At 40.6% G+C, this 19141-nt stretch overlaps 1 protein-coding gene across 3 annotated transcripts in view; it reads left to right on the top strand.

Annotated features, from left to right (window-relative positions):
- LOC110490335 (receptor-type tyrosine-protein phosphatase U) overlaps positions 1-19141 on the top strand; it is a 338326-nt gene that overhangs the window by 144564 nt on the left and 174621 nt on the right. For all 3 annotated transcript variants that reach the window (XM_021563676.2, XM_021563683.2, XM_021563669.2), the window contains exon 4: positions 16379-16460. In XM_021563676.2, coding sequence (XP_021419351.2) covers positions 16379-16460 — 82 coding nt within the window. The remainder of the gene's footprint in view (positions 1-16378; positions 16461-19141) is intronic.

The raw sequence follows: 19141 nt of genomic DNA, 5'->3' as shown, positions 1-19141 counted from the left end.
CATTGGAGGGAGTTGAAAGTCCGTGTTGCCCAGCAACAGCCCCAAAACATCACTGCTCTAGAGGAGATCTGCATGGAGGGGTGGGCCAAAATAACAGCAACAGTATGTGAAAACCTTGTGAAGACTTACAGAAAACGTTTGACCTCTGTCATTGCCAACAAAGGGTATTTAATAACAAAGTATTGAGATACACTTTTGTTATTGACCAAATACTTATTTTCCACCATAATTTGCAAATAAATGTGATTTTTTTTTGTCTGTCATAGTTGAAGTGTACCTATGATGAAAATTACAGGCCTCTCTCATCTTTTTAAGTGGGAGAACTTGCACAATTGGTGGCTGACTAAATACTTTTTTGCCCCACTGTATATATGCAAACAACAGCTGGTGCACGATTTCTAAGGAAGTATTGAGGTTTTTCTCGCCTGAGGTAGAGTATCTCATGATAAGCCATAGACCACACTATCTACCTAGAGAGTTTATCTGTATTGTTCGTAGCTGTCTATTTATCAACATAAACCAATGCTGGCACTAAGACCGCACTCAATGAGTTGTATACGGCCATAAGGAAAACGCTCATCCAGAGGCGGCGCTCCTAGTGGCCGGGGACTTTAATGCAGGGAAACTTAAATCTGTTTTACCTCATTTCTACCAGCATGTTAAATGTGCAAGCAGACGGAACATTCTAGACCACCTTCACTCCACACACAGAGACGCGTTCAAATCTCTCCCTCGCCCTCCATCTGGCAAATCTGACCATAATTCTGTCCTCCTGATTTCTGCTTACAAGCTAAAATCAAAGCTGGAAGCACCAGTGACTCTGTCAATAATAAAGTGGTCAGATGAAACAGATACTAAGCTACAGGACTGCTTTGCTAGCACAGACTGGAATATGTTGCCGGAATTCTTCTGATGGCATTGAGGAGTAGACCACATCAGTCACTGGCTTCATCAATACGTGCATTGATGACGCTGTCCCCACAGTGACTGTATGTACATACACCAACCAGAAGCCACAGATTGCAGGCAACATTCACACCGAGCTAAAGGGTAGAGCTGCCGCTTTCAAGGAGCGGGACTCTAACCTGGAAGCTTGTAAGAAATCCTGCTATGCCCTCTGACGAACCATCAAACAGACAAAGCGTCAATACAGGACTAAGATTGAATTCTACTACACCGGCTCCGACGCTTGACGGATGTGGCAGGGCTTGCAAACCATTATGGACTACAAAGGGAAGCACAGCCAAGAGCTGCCCAGTGACATGAGCCTACCAGAGTGGCGACATTACTTCAATACTTGATTCAAAGCAAGTAACACTGAAACATGCATGACAGCATCAGCTGTTCTGGACAACTGTGTGATCACGCTTTCCGCAACCGATGTGAGGAAGACCTTTAAACAGGTCAACATTCACAAGGCCGCAGACAGGTTACCATGACGTGTACACCGAGCATGCTCTGACCAACTGGCAAGTGTCTTCGCTGACATTTTCAACCTCTCCTTGTCTGAGTCTGTAATACCAACATGTTTTGAGCAGACCACCTTAGTGTTCTTTGGCACAGGGACTAAGGTAACCTGCCTAAATCACTACCGACCCGTAGAACTCACATCTGTAGCCATGAAGTGCTTTGAAAGGCAGGTCATGGCTCACATCAAAGCCATTATCCCAGAAACCCTAGACCCACTCCAATTTGCATACCACCCCAACAGATCCACAGATGATGCAATCTCTATTTCACTCCACACTCCCCTTTCACACCTGGACAAAGGGAACACCTAGCGTCGCAAGAAAAAGTATGTGAACCCTTTGGAAATACCTGGATTTCTGCATAAATTGGTCATACAATTTTTTACCTGAACTTTATCTAGGTCACAACAATAGCCAAACACAGTCTGCTTTAACTAATAACACACAAACAATTATAGGTTTTCATGTCTTTGTTGAACACACCGTTTAAACCTTCACAGTGCAGGGTGGGCAAATAATGTGAATCCTTGGATATAATAACTTGTTGACCCTCCATTGGCAGCAATAACCTCAATCAAATGATTTCTGTAGTTGCGGAGCAGACCTGCACAACGGTCAGGAGGAATTTTGGACTATTCCTCTTTACAAAACTGTTTCAGTTCAGCAATATTCTTGGGATGTCTGGTGTGAACTGCTCTCTTGAGGTCTGTCACAGCATCTCAATCAGGTTGAGGTCAGGACTCTGGACTCTGACTTTCTCCAGAAGCTGTATTTTCTTCTGTTGAAGCCATTCTGTTGTTGATTTACTAATGTGTCATTGTCCTGTTGCATCACCCAACTTCTGTTGAGCTTCAATTGGCGGATAGATAGCCTAACATTGTCCTGCAATATGTCTTGATAAACTTGGGAATTCATTTTTCCGTCGATGATAGCAAGCTGTCCAGGCCCTGAGGCAGCATAGCAGCCCAAAACCATGATGCTCCCTCCACCATAGTTTACAGTTGAGATGAAGTTTTGATGCTGGAGTGCTGTGCCTTTTTTTTCTCTACACATGGTGTTGTGTGTTCCTTCCAAATAACTCACCTGTCCACAGAATACTTTGCCAGTAGCGCTGTGAAACATCCAGGTGCACTTTTGCAAACTTCAGACATGCAGCAATGTTTTTTTGGACAGCAGTGGCTTCTTCCGTGGTGTCCTCCCATGAACACTATTCTTATTTAGTGTTTTACGGATTGTATTTACTACGTGGTTAAATGAATCATGTAACATTTTACTCAGTAGTAACCTGGGGTACCACGGGAAAAGTTTGTTTTATGAGTCATCATTTCCTAAATTAAAAGATCAGAATATCTCAGTATCAGCAGTCAATTGATAATAAGTATTACCTCATATTAGTCTCATTCTGAACGTAATCTGTTAAATCTGCTCCAACGCTAGTCTACATGAGGATTCAGCGATACATAAATTGGCTTAATTATTTATTTACTAACTAAATAGTCACACAGAATTACATAAACACACACACAGGATAGATTATACATTGATTACTACATAATACAATGAAAAGTACCTAGTGGAATAACGCGATGTGAGGGCTGGTTACACAATGAAGGGGTGGGGAAAGAAAGAGCGGGAGAAGGAGAGACAAATTAATTCAACTATTGTACATACAGTTGAATAATACGCTCATTGTAAATTTGGATTTTTAGCTGGAGGCGGTGCATGTCTAGTCTTCTTCTCTGTTGAGTTTGAGGGTCTTACCATTTTCTGGTCAGGTAGAGTCTAACATTTTACACGTGTAGCCACAGCTCCACACTTTCTGATCTGGTGGTTTTAAACCATTTGTGACGTCTGGCTTACTGTCCGTATACTTGTCTTTAGTTTTAAACCATTACTCAGCCATATAGCCACCAGTCCACGATGTCTGGTTTAATGTAAATATTGTTAGGAGTACTTTTATAAACACTCTGGGGGGGGGGGGGGGGAGGGGTGTTCCATCCTTTTGGTATAATGTCTGTGCTCACGTTGGCGTGGTTACTGACTGGGTAAAACTTTACATGAAAAACAATTCTCATTTAGAATGCTAAAATCACGTTTCGTATTTAATCATATGAGTTTACAACATTTAGATGTAACTCTGACATATATATTGTGAAATCTCTTGAAGTTACAATGTTTCCATTATTACATCTTTAATGATATCACAGGACAATTACGCTGCTGCTACTCTCTGTTATTATCCATGTATAGTCACTTTAGTAAATCTACCTACATGTACATATTACCTCAATTACCTCAACTAACCGGTGCCCCCACACATTGACTCTGTACCGGTACCCCCGTATATAGCCTCACTATTGTTATTTTACTGCTGCCTTTCAATTTTTGTTACTTTTATTTTTTATATATTTTTAAATTAAAACTGCATTGTAGTTTAACTTCTTGACCCTACCCATCCCTTAACATCTTGAAACTAGGGGGAACTATTTTTAATTTTGGAAAAATAACGTTCCCAAAGTAAACCGCCTATTTCTCAGGACCAGATGCTAGATTTATTAAAAAATAAAACCAGATACCTCATTGACATAAGTATTCAGACTCATAAATTTTAAAAAATCTATTTCAATCATTCAAATGTATTAATAAAGCCCTTCTTATAAAGCCCTGCTGTACAGAAACCCAGCCTTAAACCCCAAACAGCAAGCAATGCAGCTGTAGAAGCAAGGTGCCTAGGAAAAACTCCCTAAAAAAGGCCAGAACCTAGGAAGAAACTGAGAGAGGAACCAGGCTATGAGGGGCGGCCAGTCCTCTTCTGGCTGTGCCGGGTGGAGATTATAACAGAACATGGCCAAGATGTTCAAATGTTCATAGATAACAAGCAGGATCAAATAATAATCACAGTGGTTGTCGAGGGTGCAACAGGTCAGCACCTCAAGAGTAAATGTCAGTTGGCTTTTCCTAGCCAATTATTCAGAGTATCTCTACCTCTCTGCTGTCTCTAGAGAGTTGAAAACAGCAGGTCTGGGACAGGACGTCCGGTGAACAGGTCAGTGTTCCATAGCCACAGGCAGAACAGTTGAAACTGGGGCAGCAGCTCAGCCAGGTGGACTGGGGACAGCAAGGAGTCATCAGGCCAGTAGTGCTGATGCATGGTCCTAGGGCTCAGGTCCTCTGAGAGAAAGAAAGAAAGATAGAAGGAAAGAAAGGGAGAATTAGAGAGATAGAGAGAGCATACTTACATTTACACAGGACACCGGATAAGACAGGAGAAATACTCCAGATATAACAGACTGACCCTAGCCCCCCGACAAATAAACTACTGTAGCAAAAACACTGGAGGCTGAGACAGGAGGGGTCGGGAGACACTGTGGCCCCATCCGAGGACACCCCCGGACAGTGCCAAACAGGCAGGATATAACCCCACCCACTTTGCCAAAGCATAGCCCCACACCACTAGAGGGATATTGAAGTTGAACTCAGGTGCATCCTGTTTCCACTGGTCATCCTAGAGATGTTTCTACATCTTGATTGGAGTCCACCTGTAGTAAATTAAATTGAATGGACATGATTGGGAAAGGTACATACCTGTCAACATGAGGTCACACATTTGACATTGTATGTCAGAGAAAAAACGAGACAGGATTATGTCAAATCACAGATCTGGGGAAAGGTACCAAAAAATGTCTGCAGCATTGAAGGTCCCCAAGAACACAGTGGCCTCTCATTCTTAAATGGAAGAAGTTTAGAACCACCAATACTTCTTAGAGTTTGCCGCCTGGCCAAACTGAGTAATCAGGGGAGAAGGGCCTTGGTCAAGGAGGTGACCAAGTACCCAATGATTACTCTGACAGAGCTCCAGAGTTCCTCTTTGGAGATGGTTGTCCTTCTGGAAGGTTCTCCCATCTCTGCAACACTTTACCAATCAGGCCTTTATGGTAGTGGCCAGACTGAAGACACCCCTCAGTAAAATGCACATGACGATCCGCTTGTAGTTTGCCAAAAGCCACCTAAAGGACTCTCAGACCATGAGAATCAAGATTCTCTGGTCTGATGAAACTAAGATTGAACTCTTTGGCCTGAATGCCTTTGGCCTGAATGCCAGCATCACCTACGGTGATGCATGGTGGTGGCAACATCATGCTGTGCGGATGTTTTCCAGCAGCAGGAACTGGGATACTAGTCAGAATCAAGGGAAAGAGGAACAGAGCAAAGTACAGCGAGATCCTTGATGAAGACCTGCTCCAGAGTGCTCAGGATCTCAGACTGGTGGGATTTTTCACCTTCCAACATGACAATTGCCCTAATCACACAGCCAAGACAACGCAGGAGTGGCTTCGGGACAAGTTTCTGAATGTCCTTGAGTGGCCCAGCTAGAGCCCAGACTTGAACCCGATCGAACATCTTTGGAAAGATCTGATAATAGCTATGCAGTGACTCTCCCCTTCCAACCTGACAGAGCTTGAGAGGATCTGTAGAGAAGAATGGGGGAAACTCTCCAAATACAGGTGTGCCAAGCTTGTAGCGTCATACCCAAGAAGACTTGAGGATGTAATCGCTGCTTCAACAAATTACTGAGTAAAGGGTATGAATATTTACACTACCTTTCAAAAGTTTGGGGTCAAAAGCACATTTTTTGTCCATTAAAATAACATCAAATTGATCAGAAATACAGTGTAAACATTGTTAATGTTGTAAATGACTATTGTAGCTGGAAACTGAATATTTTTTTATGGAATATCTACATAGACGTACAGAGACCCATTATCAGCAACCATTACTCCTGTGTTCCAATTGCACGTTGTGTTAGCAAATCCAAGATTATAAATGTAAAAGTCTAATTGATCATAAGAAAACTATTTAGCAATTATGTTAGCAGAGCTGAAAACTGTTGTGCTCATTAAATAAAACCTGACTTCTTTAGACTACTTGAGTATCTGGAGCATCAGCATTTGTGGGTTCGATGACAGGCTCAAAATGGCCAGAAACAAAGACTTTCTTCTGAAACTCGTCAGTCTATTCTTGTTCTGAGAAATGAAGGTTATTCCTAGTGAGAAATTGCCAAGAAACGGAAGATCTCGTACAACACTGTGTAGTACTCCTTTCACAGAACAATGCAAACTGGCCCTAACCAGAATAAAAAGAGGAGTGTGAGGCCCTGGTGCACAACTGAGCAAGAGGACAAGTACATTAGAGTGTCTAGTTTGAGAAACAGACACCTCACAAGTCCTCAACTGGCAGCTTCATTAAATAAATAAATAAATGACATAGGGTCCTGAAAAAGGGACGTTTCTGTCTTTCAAAGATAATACGTAAAAATCCAAATAACTTCACAGATCTTAATTCTAAAGGGTTTAAACACTGTTTCCCATGCTTGTTCAATGAACCATAAACAATTAATGAACAAACACCTGTGGAATGGTCGTTAAGACACTAACAGCTTACGGACGGTAGGCAATTAAGATCACAGTTATGAAAACTTAGGACACTGAAGAGGCCTTTCTACTGTCTCTGAAAAACACCAAAAGAAAGATGCCCAGGGTCCCTGCTCATCTGCGTGAACGTGCCTTATTCATGCTGCAAGGAGGCATGAGGACTGCAGATGTGGCCAGGTCAATAAATTGCAATGTCCGTACTGTGAGACAGGGCGGACAGCTGATTGTCCTCGCAGTGGCATATCACGTGTAACAACACCTGCACAGGATCGGTACATCCGAACATCACACCTGCGGGACAGGTACAGGATGGCAACAACAACTGCTCGAGTTACATCAGGAACGCACAATCCCTCCATCGTTGCTCAGACTGTCCGAAATAAGCTGAGAGAGGCTGGACTGAGGGCTTGTTGGCCTGTTGGAAGGCAAGTCCTCACCAGACATCCCCAGCAATAACGTCGCCAATGGGCACAAACCCACTGTCGCTGGACCAGACAGGACTGGCATAAAGTGCTCTTCACTGACGAGTCACAGTTTTGTCTCACCAGGGGTGATGGTCGGATTTGCATTTATCGTTGAAGGAATGAGCATTACACTGAGGCCTGTACTCTGGAGCGGGATTGATTTGGAGGTGGAGGGTCCATCATGGTCTGAGACCATCATCATCGGACTGAGCTTGTTGTCATTGCAGGCAATCTCAACGCTGTGCATTACAGGGAAGACATCCTCCTCCATCATGTGATACCCTTCCTGCAGGCTCATCCAGACATGACCCTCCAGCATGACAGTGTCACCAGTCATACTGCTCGTTCTGTGCGTGATTTCCTGCTAGACAGGAATGTCAGTGTTCTGCCATGGCCAGCGAAGAGCCCGGATCTCAATCTCATTGAGCACGTCTGGGACCTTTTGAATCAGAGGGTGAGGGCTAGGCCAATTCCAGCATGCCAGCAGCATACCACCCTGCATACCACTGCTGGCTTGCTTCTGAAAGTAAGCAGGGTTGGTCCTGGTCAGTTCCTGGATGGGAGACCAGATGCTGCTGGAAGTGGTGTTGGAGGGCCAGTAGGAGGCACTCTTTCCTCTGGTCTAAAAAAATATCCTAATGCCCCAGGGCAGTGATTGGGGACACTGCCCTGTGTTGGGTGCCGTCTTTCGAATGGGACGTTAAACGGGTGTCCTGACTCTCTGAGGTCATTAAAGATCCCATGGCACTTATCGTAAGCGTAGGGGTGTTAACCCTGGTGTCCTGGCCAAATTCCCAATCTGGCCCTCAATCCATCACGGTCACCTAATAATCCCCCGTTTACAATTGGCTCATTAATCCCCCTCTCCCCTGTAATTATTCCCCAGGTCATTGCTGCAAATGAGAATGTGTTCTCAGTCAATTTACCTGGTAAAATAACTAATAAATAAAACATTCCCCCCAGAAATGTCCGGTAACTTGCTGGTTCCTAGGTGGAAGAGTGGGGTAACATCGCACAGCAAGAACTGGCAAATCTGGTGCAGTCCATGAGGAGATGCACTGCAGTACTTAATGCAGCTGGTGGCCACACCAGATACTGACTGTTACCTTTGATTTTGACCCCCCCCCTTTGTTCAGTGACACATTATTCTATTTCTGTTAGTCACAAGTCTGTGGAACTTGTTCAGTTTATGTCTCAGTTGTTGAGTGTTTCTAATACTGGAACTCAACTATAGTTTTTTGCATATTTCTAAATCATCTTTATGGAGTCAGATATTCAGTTTAATAGACTAATAGCATAGTCTCATCAACTGCCGGACCTCCTCTGCCATCTCACCAGTCGTTATCACCGGCAGCTCTATGTTGAAAAGCCTCTCGGTTCCCGGGGCAAAAAACTTGTGCTAACATGGGGCTCGGATTCAGGACATTACTAGGCTGCTTCCTACATGCACATTACAACCGGCAAAGGTAGTTCAAGTTACTTTATGTATGCAAAACTGAATAAAGGTTTCTGTTTAGCTGTTATTGTACCGGCACCCCCTGTATATAGGCTCATTATTGATTTATATTTTAATAATTTCTTTAAACTTTATTTTGTTTAGTACATCTTCTCTAAATTCAATTGTCTTAAAACTGCATTGTTGGATAAGGGCTTGTAAGTAAGCATTTCACGGTTCGGTCTACACCTCTTGTATTCGGCGCATGTGACAAATACAATTTAATTTGATTTGATTATTGTTACAGGAATTATTTTCCTCTGTTTTAATAACCAATTAAAATAAATCACTCTGTCAATTCATAAGAGTTTGTAAGACCCTTATTGGTATAAAATGGACAGTGACCAGCCTTTGAAATCAACCAGCTCGTGAATACTGCCCATTACACATTTTACCACAGGTTATAAACTGAAAATTACGTCATTAGTTTTAGTACTAACCCGTGTCATCTCCGCTCTAGTAGAATGGCTGTATGGTTCTCATATGTCTCTCTCTATTAAGATAATATATGACCGAGCCAAGGTCAGCTTGTGTAGATAAGCCTTCTAGCCAGTCTGGCTATAAATTCATTCATTTCTACCGTGCTACAGACAGTCATTGTTCTAATTCTTGATTATATTTACACACATTATATTCAGTACTAGGGTTAAATAGAAAATTCATACATATACAGTAACATAATAGTATTCTGATTAGTACATATACAGTAACATAATAGTATTCTGATTAGTACATATACAGTAACATAATAGTATTCTGATTAGTCAGTCCTGATTAAAATGTATACATAATTAGTCATCATTGATAAAAATTCCCTTAACAATTATTGTCTGATGTCTTTATTTGTAAACTTATACAGGGCTCTCTTGTAAAATAGTTGTATCTCATTTTGACCCCCTGTTTAAGTACTCACACCTTACAATGGAGTGGCCCTGTCATTTTGACAAGCAATAAGTCAGGGCTGCACTTCGATCATATGTGTGGGCAGGTTGCCCTCGATGCTGGGAAAACAAACCTCGCCCCCATGTCTAATAACCGTCTCACTATTACTGGGGGTGGTGATTTGATATTGATTGGATTTCACTGGAGCCCACAGACCTCCACCTTATTGTACCACATGATGGGTACGGAAGCCACCTGTCCGCAGAGACACATGGCCCTTTCCTTGCTATACTATCTGCTGTTATAGCTTCAGAGCTGCCTGTGTCTAGAATGCTGAATGGGGCCCTGTGTCAGGCAGCACATTGTGCTTCCCGATAAAGCCATTATTTCCCCAAGACCTCAGGGGCTTGTAGAGAACTATAGAACTTATCCATCTATTCCTCTTTTCCTCTCTCACTCACTCTCTCTCTCACTTAAATTACAATTGCTTTATTGACATGATGTCACAATGTACATATTGCCAAAACATACTTTGAAATTAAGTGATTCATTTACAATATTAATATCATTAAAATAATAATAATAGTCAGGATTGTCAACAGGACAATCAGAAACAACAATAATTAAGGGTAAAAATAACCGTACAATGGATAATAACAATGGCATAGAGGATATGTGCAGATTGGCTGGTCTGTCAGACACTGTCTCTCATCTTATCTTCTGCATCAATTTAGTGCACTGCCAACCCACAGCTCTCTAATATAAATGAGACCGTAGATCTAGCAGGTCTATAATAATATATTCAACCTTATGTTCCCTGTACTCTATATATATCTGTTTATTATACCTGTTGACACAGGGCTCATATGTGAAACTATTCTAACTGAACATTTTCTTTCACAGCGACACTGACTCCGAATGGGAGCCCCCAGTGCCAAGGTGTCCATCCCCCACTAAAGCTGGTTCATCCAGCTCCTGCCACAAGTGGTGTTCCACATTTATTTCTGCAGGCATGGATGTGCCTCAGGGCCAAAAGGGCACAGCATGGAGGTGTTGCAGTGTTCTTTGCAAAATGAAGTCCCCCATCACCTGCACCACATGCTTGGTGACCCTCTGCTTTACAGCAGAAAGAGACTGCTATGGCACTTGGCATCAGCAGCACACTATTGTGTAGAGGACTGAGGGTCTTCCAAATATTGAAAGTGTTATTTTGTAAATGTATATATTCTTTTCTCATGTTTTTTCTCCATTTTTTTTTTGGGGGGGGGGTGTGTTAGAATACCATTTTGGTATGTTGTATATAGTTATTCCATTCAAAATGTATAACTTCACCAATTTGGCCACTTGGGTACATTTGGGCTACTTGTGTGGGGCACCTGGGTGACTTCATGATAAATGTCATGTAGCACACTCACTTCGGAAGTTATCATTCTGAAACTTTGCACAAGTACTGTTGCTCGCTTATGTTTTCACTGAAATTGTCCCCATCATCCTACAGTGCCTTGCGAAAGTATTCGGCCCCCTTGAACTTTGCGACCTTTTGCCACATTTCAGGCTTCAAACATAAAGATATAAAACTGTATTTTTTTGTGAAGAATCAACAACAAGTGGGACACAATCATGAAGTGGAACGTCATTTATTGGATATTTCAAACCTTTTTAACAAATCAAAAACTGAAAAAATTGGGCGCGCAAAATTATTCAGCCCCCTTAAGTTAATACTTTGTAGCGCCACCTTTTGCTGCGATTACAGCTGTAAGTCGCTTGGGGTATGTCTCTATCAGTTTTGCACATCGAGAGACTGACATTTTTTCCCATTCCTCCTTGCAAAACAGCTCGAGCTCAGTGAGGTTGGATGGAGAGCATTTGTGAACAGCAGTTTTCAGTTCTTTCCACAGATTCTCGATTGGATTCAGGTCTGGACTTTGACTTGGCCATTCTAACACCTGGATATGTTTATTTTTGAACCATTCCATTGTAGATTTTGCTTTATGTTTTGGATCATTGTCTTGTTGGAAGACAAATCTCCGTCCCAGTCTCAGGTCTTTTGCAGACTCCATCAGGTTTTCTTCCAGAATGGTCCTGTATTTGGCTCCATCCATCTTCCCATCAATTTTAACCATCTTACCTGTCCCTGCTGAAGAAAAGCAGGCCCAAACCATGATGCTGCCACCACCATGTTTGACAGTGGGGATGGTGTGTTCAGAGTGATGAGCTGTGTTGCTTTTACGCCAAACATAAAGTTTTGCATTGTTGCCAAAAAGTTCAATTTTGGTTTCATCTGACCAGAGCACCTTCTTCCACATGTTTGGTGTGTCTCCCAGGTGTCTTGTGGCAAACTTTAAACAACACTTTTTATGGATATCTTTAAAGCTTGGGAAATCTTTTTGTATCCAAATCCGGCTTTAAACTTCTTCACAACAGTATCTCGGACTTGCCTGGTGTGTTCCTTGTTCTTCATGATGCTCTCTGCGCTTTTAACGGACCTCTGAGACTATCACAGTGCGGGTGCATTTATACGGAGACTTGATTACACACAGGTGGATTGTATTTATCATCATTAGTCATTTAGGTCAACATTGGATCATTCAGAGATCCTCACTGAACTTCTGGAGAGAGTTTGCTGCACTGAAAGTAAAGGGGCTGAATAATTTTGCACGCCCAATTTTTCAGTTTTTGATTTGTTAAAAAAGTTTAAAATATCCAATAAATGTTGTTCCCCTTCATGATTGTGTCCCACTTGTTGTTGATTCTTCACAAAAAAATACAGTTTTATATCTTTATGTTTGAAGCCTGAAATGTGGCAAAAGGTCGCAAAGTTCAAGGGGGCCGAAGACTTTCGCAAGGCACTGTATCTGAATGTTTGTTTTGTTTTGTCTTGTCTTGTTAATTTTAAAGATGATACAACAATACAAATGAAAAAAACGTATGGTTTTTTCATTGTATTATCTAAACCAGATCTATTGTGTTATATTCTCCTACATTCAATTCACATTTACACAAACCTCAGAGTGTTTTCTTTCAAATTAAATCAAGAATATGCATATCCTTGGTTCTGAGCCTGAGCTACATGCAGTTAGATTTGGGTGTCTTCAGGCGAAATTGAAAAAAGTAGGGGGGTAGCTGTAAGAGGTTATTAGCCTGTCTAAGATATTGGTTCCCAATTGGGGATCAACCCTCCCACGTTCAGCTGGAACGGTGGCGCATGGAACGCAAAAATATTCTTAAAAATATTTAACCTCCACACATTAACAAGTCCAATAGCTCAAATGAAAGATAAACACCTTGTTCATCTAGCCAGATTTCTAGTCAGATTTCTAAAATGTTTTACGGCGAAAACATAGCACATATATATGTCAAACCACCACCAGACACAGCTCATTTGAATAGCCAAAACATGCAATCAACAAACGCAGGATTAACCTTTCTGATCTCCCCATCCCGGATCCGGGTTCGTGAATACAGACTCAAGCTCATTACCATAACGCAACGTTAACTATTCATGAAAATCGCAAATGAAATGAAATAAATATGCTAGCTCTCAAGCTTAGCCTTTTGTTAACAACACTGTCATCTCAGATTTTCAAAATATGCTTCTCAACCATTGCAAAACAAGCATTTGTGTAACAGTATTGATGGCTAACGTAGCATTTAGCATTAGCATTCAGCTGGCAACATTTACACAAAAAAACAGAAAAGCATTCAAAAAAATAATTTACCTTTGAAGAACTTCAGATGTTTTCAATGAGGAGACTCTCAGATAGCAAATGTTCAGTTTTTCCTGAAAGATTATTTGTTTAGGACAAATCGCTCCGTTTTCTGCGTCACGTTTAGCTATGAAAAAACCCCTGTATCCAGGATTGTGTAAATCTATCAGCAAGCTCATTAGCATAACACAACGTTAACTATTTATGAAAATCGCAAATGAAATGAAATAAATATGCCATCTCTCAAGCTTAGCCTTTTGTAAACAACACTGTCATCTCAGATTTTCAAAATATGCTTCTCAACCATAGGAAAACAATAATTTGTGTAAAAGTAGCTAGCTAGAGTTAGCATTTCGCGTTAGCATTTAGCGTTAGCATTAGCGTTAGCATCCAGCACGCAACATTAACAAAAACATAAAAGCCTTCAAATAAAATCATTTACCTTTGAAGAACTTCTGATGTTTTCAATGAGGATACTCTCAGTTAGATAGCAGATGCTCAGTTTTTCCAAAAAGATTCCTTGTGTATTAGAAATAGCTCCGTTTTATACATCACATTTGGCTACCAAAAAAAATCCATAAATTCAGTCCTCAAAACGCAAACTTTTTTCCAAATTAACTCCATAATATCGACTGAAAACATGGCAAACGTTGTTTAGAATCAATCATCAAGGTGTTTTTCACATATCTCTTCATTGATACATCGTTCTTGGACACATGCTTTCTCCCCTGAATCAAATGGTAAAGTAGAAGCAGCTGGCAATTGCGCACCGAATTCGACGCAGGACACCAGGCGGACACTTGGAAAATGTAGTCTCTTATGGTCAATCTTCCAATGATATGCCTACAAATACGTCACAATGCTGCTAAGACCTTGGGCGAACGACAGAAAGTGTAGGCTCATTCGTTGCGCAATCACAGCCATATAAGGAGAGAATGGAAAACAGAGCTTCAGAAATTCTGCTAATTCCTGGGTGATGCATCATCTTGGTTTCGCCTGTAGAATGAGTTCTGGGGCACTTACAGACAAAATCTTTGCAGATTCTGAAACTTCAGAGTGTTTTCTTTCCAAAACTGTCAAGAATATGCATAGTCGAGCATCTTTTCGTGACAAAATATCGTGCTTAAAACGGGAACGTTTTTTATCCAAAAATGAAATAGCGCCCCTAGAGCTCTAACAGGTTAAAAAATAAATCGCTCACTAACCTTTTGAAAATCTTCATCAGATGACAGTAATATGACATGTTACACAGTACATATTTTTTTTTTCAATAATATGCCATTTATATCCATAAATGTCTATTTACAGTGAGTTCACGTTCAGAAATTACTCAAAAATGCCCGCAGGAAATCTATGTAGCGCGGCAAGATAACGTAAATAGACATCATAAACTTTGACTAAATATACATGTTCTACATATAGTTAGAAAGATACACTGCTTCTTTATGCAACCGCTTTGTTAGATTTATTTTTAACGTTACAGAAATCGCACACTATTCCATATGCTGAGACAGCGCTCAGTTCCAAGCTACATTTCTACGTAATGTTGGAGTCAACAGAAACACAGATTTAAGCATAAATATTCCCTTACCTTCGATGGTCTTCGTTCAGAATGTTCTGGAAGGCTTCATACTTACCCAATACATCGTTTGGTTTCAAGTCTTGCGTCTTTGTATTAGCTACTGCTAATAACATCAGCTGAAATGCACCCAAAACGTCCTCTGGTCCGGAAAAGTTGCGCATCAAAACTTCAAAATTACATATTATATGTCGACCAAACAGGTCAAACTAAGTGCAGAAGCAAGCTTTATGATGTTTTAGACACGCAAAACAAACTTCAATTCAATCGGCCATCGTCTGCCCTTCTCTTGAGTGCTGGAACAAAGGAATGGCTGGGACCAATTCGCGCCCCTACGCACAGCCTATTCTCTCGTGGCACGCACTAATTTCACTCCCATAGGGTCAATTCTCGCGGGATTTGAACGATTCAAAGCTCTACTGAAAGAGGACATCTAGCGGAAGAGATAGAAAGTGAATCATAACTGGTTGGGAAGGGTGGGGGCCATGACGTCAAAGTTGCTCCAACTTTCATGGCCACAAAAACTAGTTTGGAAGAATGCCTGCCCTGTGAGTTCTGCTATACTTACAGACATAATTCCAACGGTTTTAGAATCTTTAGAGTGTTTTCTAATACTTTTTATTTGCATATATTAGCAATTTTTGACAGATTTTTTTTTCAGTTTACTAGGGGTACCCAATCTCTCCAAAGGGGGCGTATGTCTGCCATATCCATGTCTGCCTTTTGAATGAGGTATGGTAGTAGGTTCCAGGCGCACTGGTTTGTGTCAAGAACTGCAGCGCTGCTGGGTTTTTCACACTCAACAGTTTCATGTGTGTATCAAGAATGTTTCATCATTCATTCATTGGAGTTAACATGGTCCAGCATCCCTGTGGAATGCTTTTGACACCGTTTAGAGTCCATGCCCTGACTAATTGAGGCTGTTCTGAAGGAAAGGGGGAGAGAGCAACTTCAATTTTTAGGAAGGTGTTCCTATTGTTTTGAAAACTCAGTGTATAATACTACAGAAAACCAGGTTACTGTTTACACAAATGTCTCTGTAATTGTTAGTGTCAAATTTGTATCCATTCTTAAAGATGTGGGTCCTTGGTCCTCTCTCTTTTTTCCCTGACCCATCTTGTGGGTCAGTAACTGTGCAATGCATTGTCTAGAACTTTGTGATAATAATTAAGACCTCTGCCTCAGGAGGACAGTTTGAATTGATGCAAATGCCTCTTACATTTTTTTTAAATGCTTCAAAACAAATGCCAAAGCTTCATTCAATTGTATAAAGGATAACAGCAATCACATTTGTTTCAATATTTACCCCTCCATGGTATCTCACTTATTTGTTTTAATTCTACTCCCCAGGTCCTGATCGAAGCAACTGTTTCCAGGGAGCGGCGAGGCTACATCGCCATTGATGACATCATGCTCCTGACCTATCCCTGTTGTGAGTACCATCACCAATGTATAAGAGGAGGGAGGTGGTTGGGGATCGAAAATGTAGAGACAGATACTGCATAGAGAGTTAGTTCCATTTGATAAAGAGGAAAAGAACGCTAATGGAAGATTTACTTTTTCATTGGTTGATTGCAATGTGGGTCCAAATGTGGGTCCAGGTTTGATGTAAATGACATTTGCCCAAAACACTCACCAGTTGCCTCCTCAGCTCCAGCCACTCCCCTGTGATTTAGTCTCAAGAGCACTCACAATGTGCCCAACTGACTCAAGGTTAGAGATGGAAAAATAGAAAACTTTTTCTGATTTATCCCACAAAGTAAATACACCCTCTAAGTATGCAGAAGTTCTAAACAACTCTTTAGCTCTTCTCTCCTCTGTATTATATACTGTATTATATATAGTGATTATTGATGTGTATTGCAGTGTTTGTATTTTTTGTCAAATGTAGTGCTCATCTGTGAAAGAGCATGACTCAGCATGACTACCTGTCAAAATAAATATTAGATGGTCGACCGATTATGATTTTTCAACGCCGATACCGATTTATTGGAGGACCAAAAAAGCCGATACCGATTAATCGGCCGATTTAAAAATAATAATAATAATAATAATAATGTATTTGTAATAATGACAATTACAACAATACTGAATGAACACTTATTTTAACTTAATATAATACATCAATAAAATCAATTTAGCCTCAAGTAAATAATGAAACATGTTCAATTTGGTTTAAATAATGCAAAAACAAAGTGTTGGAGAAGAAAGTAAAAGTGCAATATGTGCTATGTAAGAAAGCTAACGTTTCAGTTCCTTGCTCAGAACATGAGAACATATGAAAGCTGGTGGTTCCTTTAACATGACTCTTCAATATTCCCAGGTAAGAAGTTTTAGGCTTGTAGTTATTATAGGAATTGTAGGACTATTTCCCTCTATACCATTTGTATTTCATTAACCTTTGACTATTGGATGTTCTTATAGGCACTTTAGTATTGCCAGTGTAACAGTATAGCGTCCGTCCATCTCCTCGCTCCTCCCTGGGCTCAAACCAGCAACACAACGACAACAGCCATCATCAAAGCAGCGTTACCCATGCAGAGCAAATGCAGAGCAAGGGGAACAACTACTAGAAGGCTCAGAGCGAGTGACGTTTGAAACGCTATTAGCGCGCACTAACTAGCTAGCCATTTTAAGCTATGATTAACCTCTTATGTTTGGAAAAATAACGTTCCCAAAGTAAATTACCTATTTCTCAGGACCAGATGCTAGAATATGCATATAATTGACAGATTAGGATATAGAAAACACTCTAAAGTTTCCAAAACTGTCAAAATATTGTCTGTGAGTGTAATAGAACTGATATTGCAGGCAAAATACTGAGAAAAATCAAACCAGGAAGTGTCTTCTATTTTGAAAACTCCATGTTCCATAGCCTCCCATTGCTCCATTTGAAGGGATATCAACCATATTCCTTTTCCTATCGCTTCCTCAAGGTGTCAACAGCCTTCAGACAGAGTTGCAGGCTTTTATTTTGAAAAATGAGCCAGAAAGATAACATCACGTCAGGTGATCACATGAGTTTTGCTCGCGCAACAGAATTTGGACAGCTATTGTTTTTCCCTCTCCTACATTTGCGGTTGATATATTATTGATTATATATTTTAAAAACAACCTGAGGATTGCTTCTAAAAAACGTTTGACATGTTTCTGTGGACATTTAGGATATTATTTGGAATTTGTCTGCGTTGTCGTGACCGCTCTTTCCTGTGGATTTCTGAACATAATGCGCCAAATAAACGGAGGCATTTTGGATATAATAATAATCTTTATGGAACAAAAGGAACATTTGTTGTGTAACTGGGAGTCTCGTGAGTGAAAACATCCGAAGATCATCAAAGGTAAACAATTCATTTGATTGCTTTTCTGATTTTCGTGACCAAGCTACCTGATGCTAAGTGTACTTAATGTTTTGTCATTAACTTACAAACACTTGAATTGCTTTCCCTGTAAAGCATATTTTCAAAATCTGAGATGACAGGTGGATTAACAAAAGGCTAAACTGTGTTTTGCAATATTGCATTTGTGATTTAATGAATATGAGTATTTTTAGTAATATTATTTGACTGCGGCGCTATGCTATTCAGCGGTTGCTGATGACAATTATGGGTAGCTTAATTAAGGGATGGGTAGCATTAAGAAGTTGGAGCTCTTCTCTGTCTGCAATTAACAAGTGTAACAGTACTCTTCTTGCGTTATGTACAATCAATCATCGACACAAACTCTAACTTGTAGCATCAGTCATGGAGATTTATTCGGATAGAAACAGCACAAAATTGCACGTCATGCAATGCACGGCCTACTGAATATCACTTGCAAACAAAAATAATACAAATGCAAAACTGCACTGCTCAAACATACCAGGTACACAGACACACAACATATTTACAGAATAATCCAGAGATAAAAAGTATATATATTTTTTAGACTACCTAATAGAGAAAACTAAAAGGTAAAGTTGTGTATATATCGAGGATGCAGACCCTGCTTTGAAACAGTCACTAAATATTCCAGTCATTAGACTATTCTCCACGAGAATTAGAGTGAAAAGTGGTTGATCAATCCCCTTAGCCCTCATAGGTGAACATGCCTGTTACGTGTTAAGTACAATCA

The sequence above is a fragment of the Oncorhynchus mykiss genome, chromosome 2 (assembly GCF_013265735.2).
Source record: "Oncorhynchus mykiss isolate Arlee chromosome 2, USDA_OmykA_1.1, whole genome shotgun sequence".
NCBI lineage: Eukaryota > Metazoa > Chordata > Actinopteri > Salmoniformes > Salmonidae > Oncorhynchus > Oncorhynchus mykiss.
Note: the sequence above shows the minus strand (reverse complement) of the source record. Positions and strands in the feature narration are given on the sequence as shown.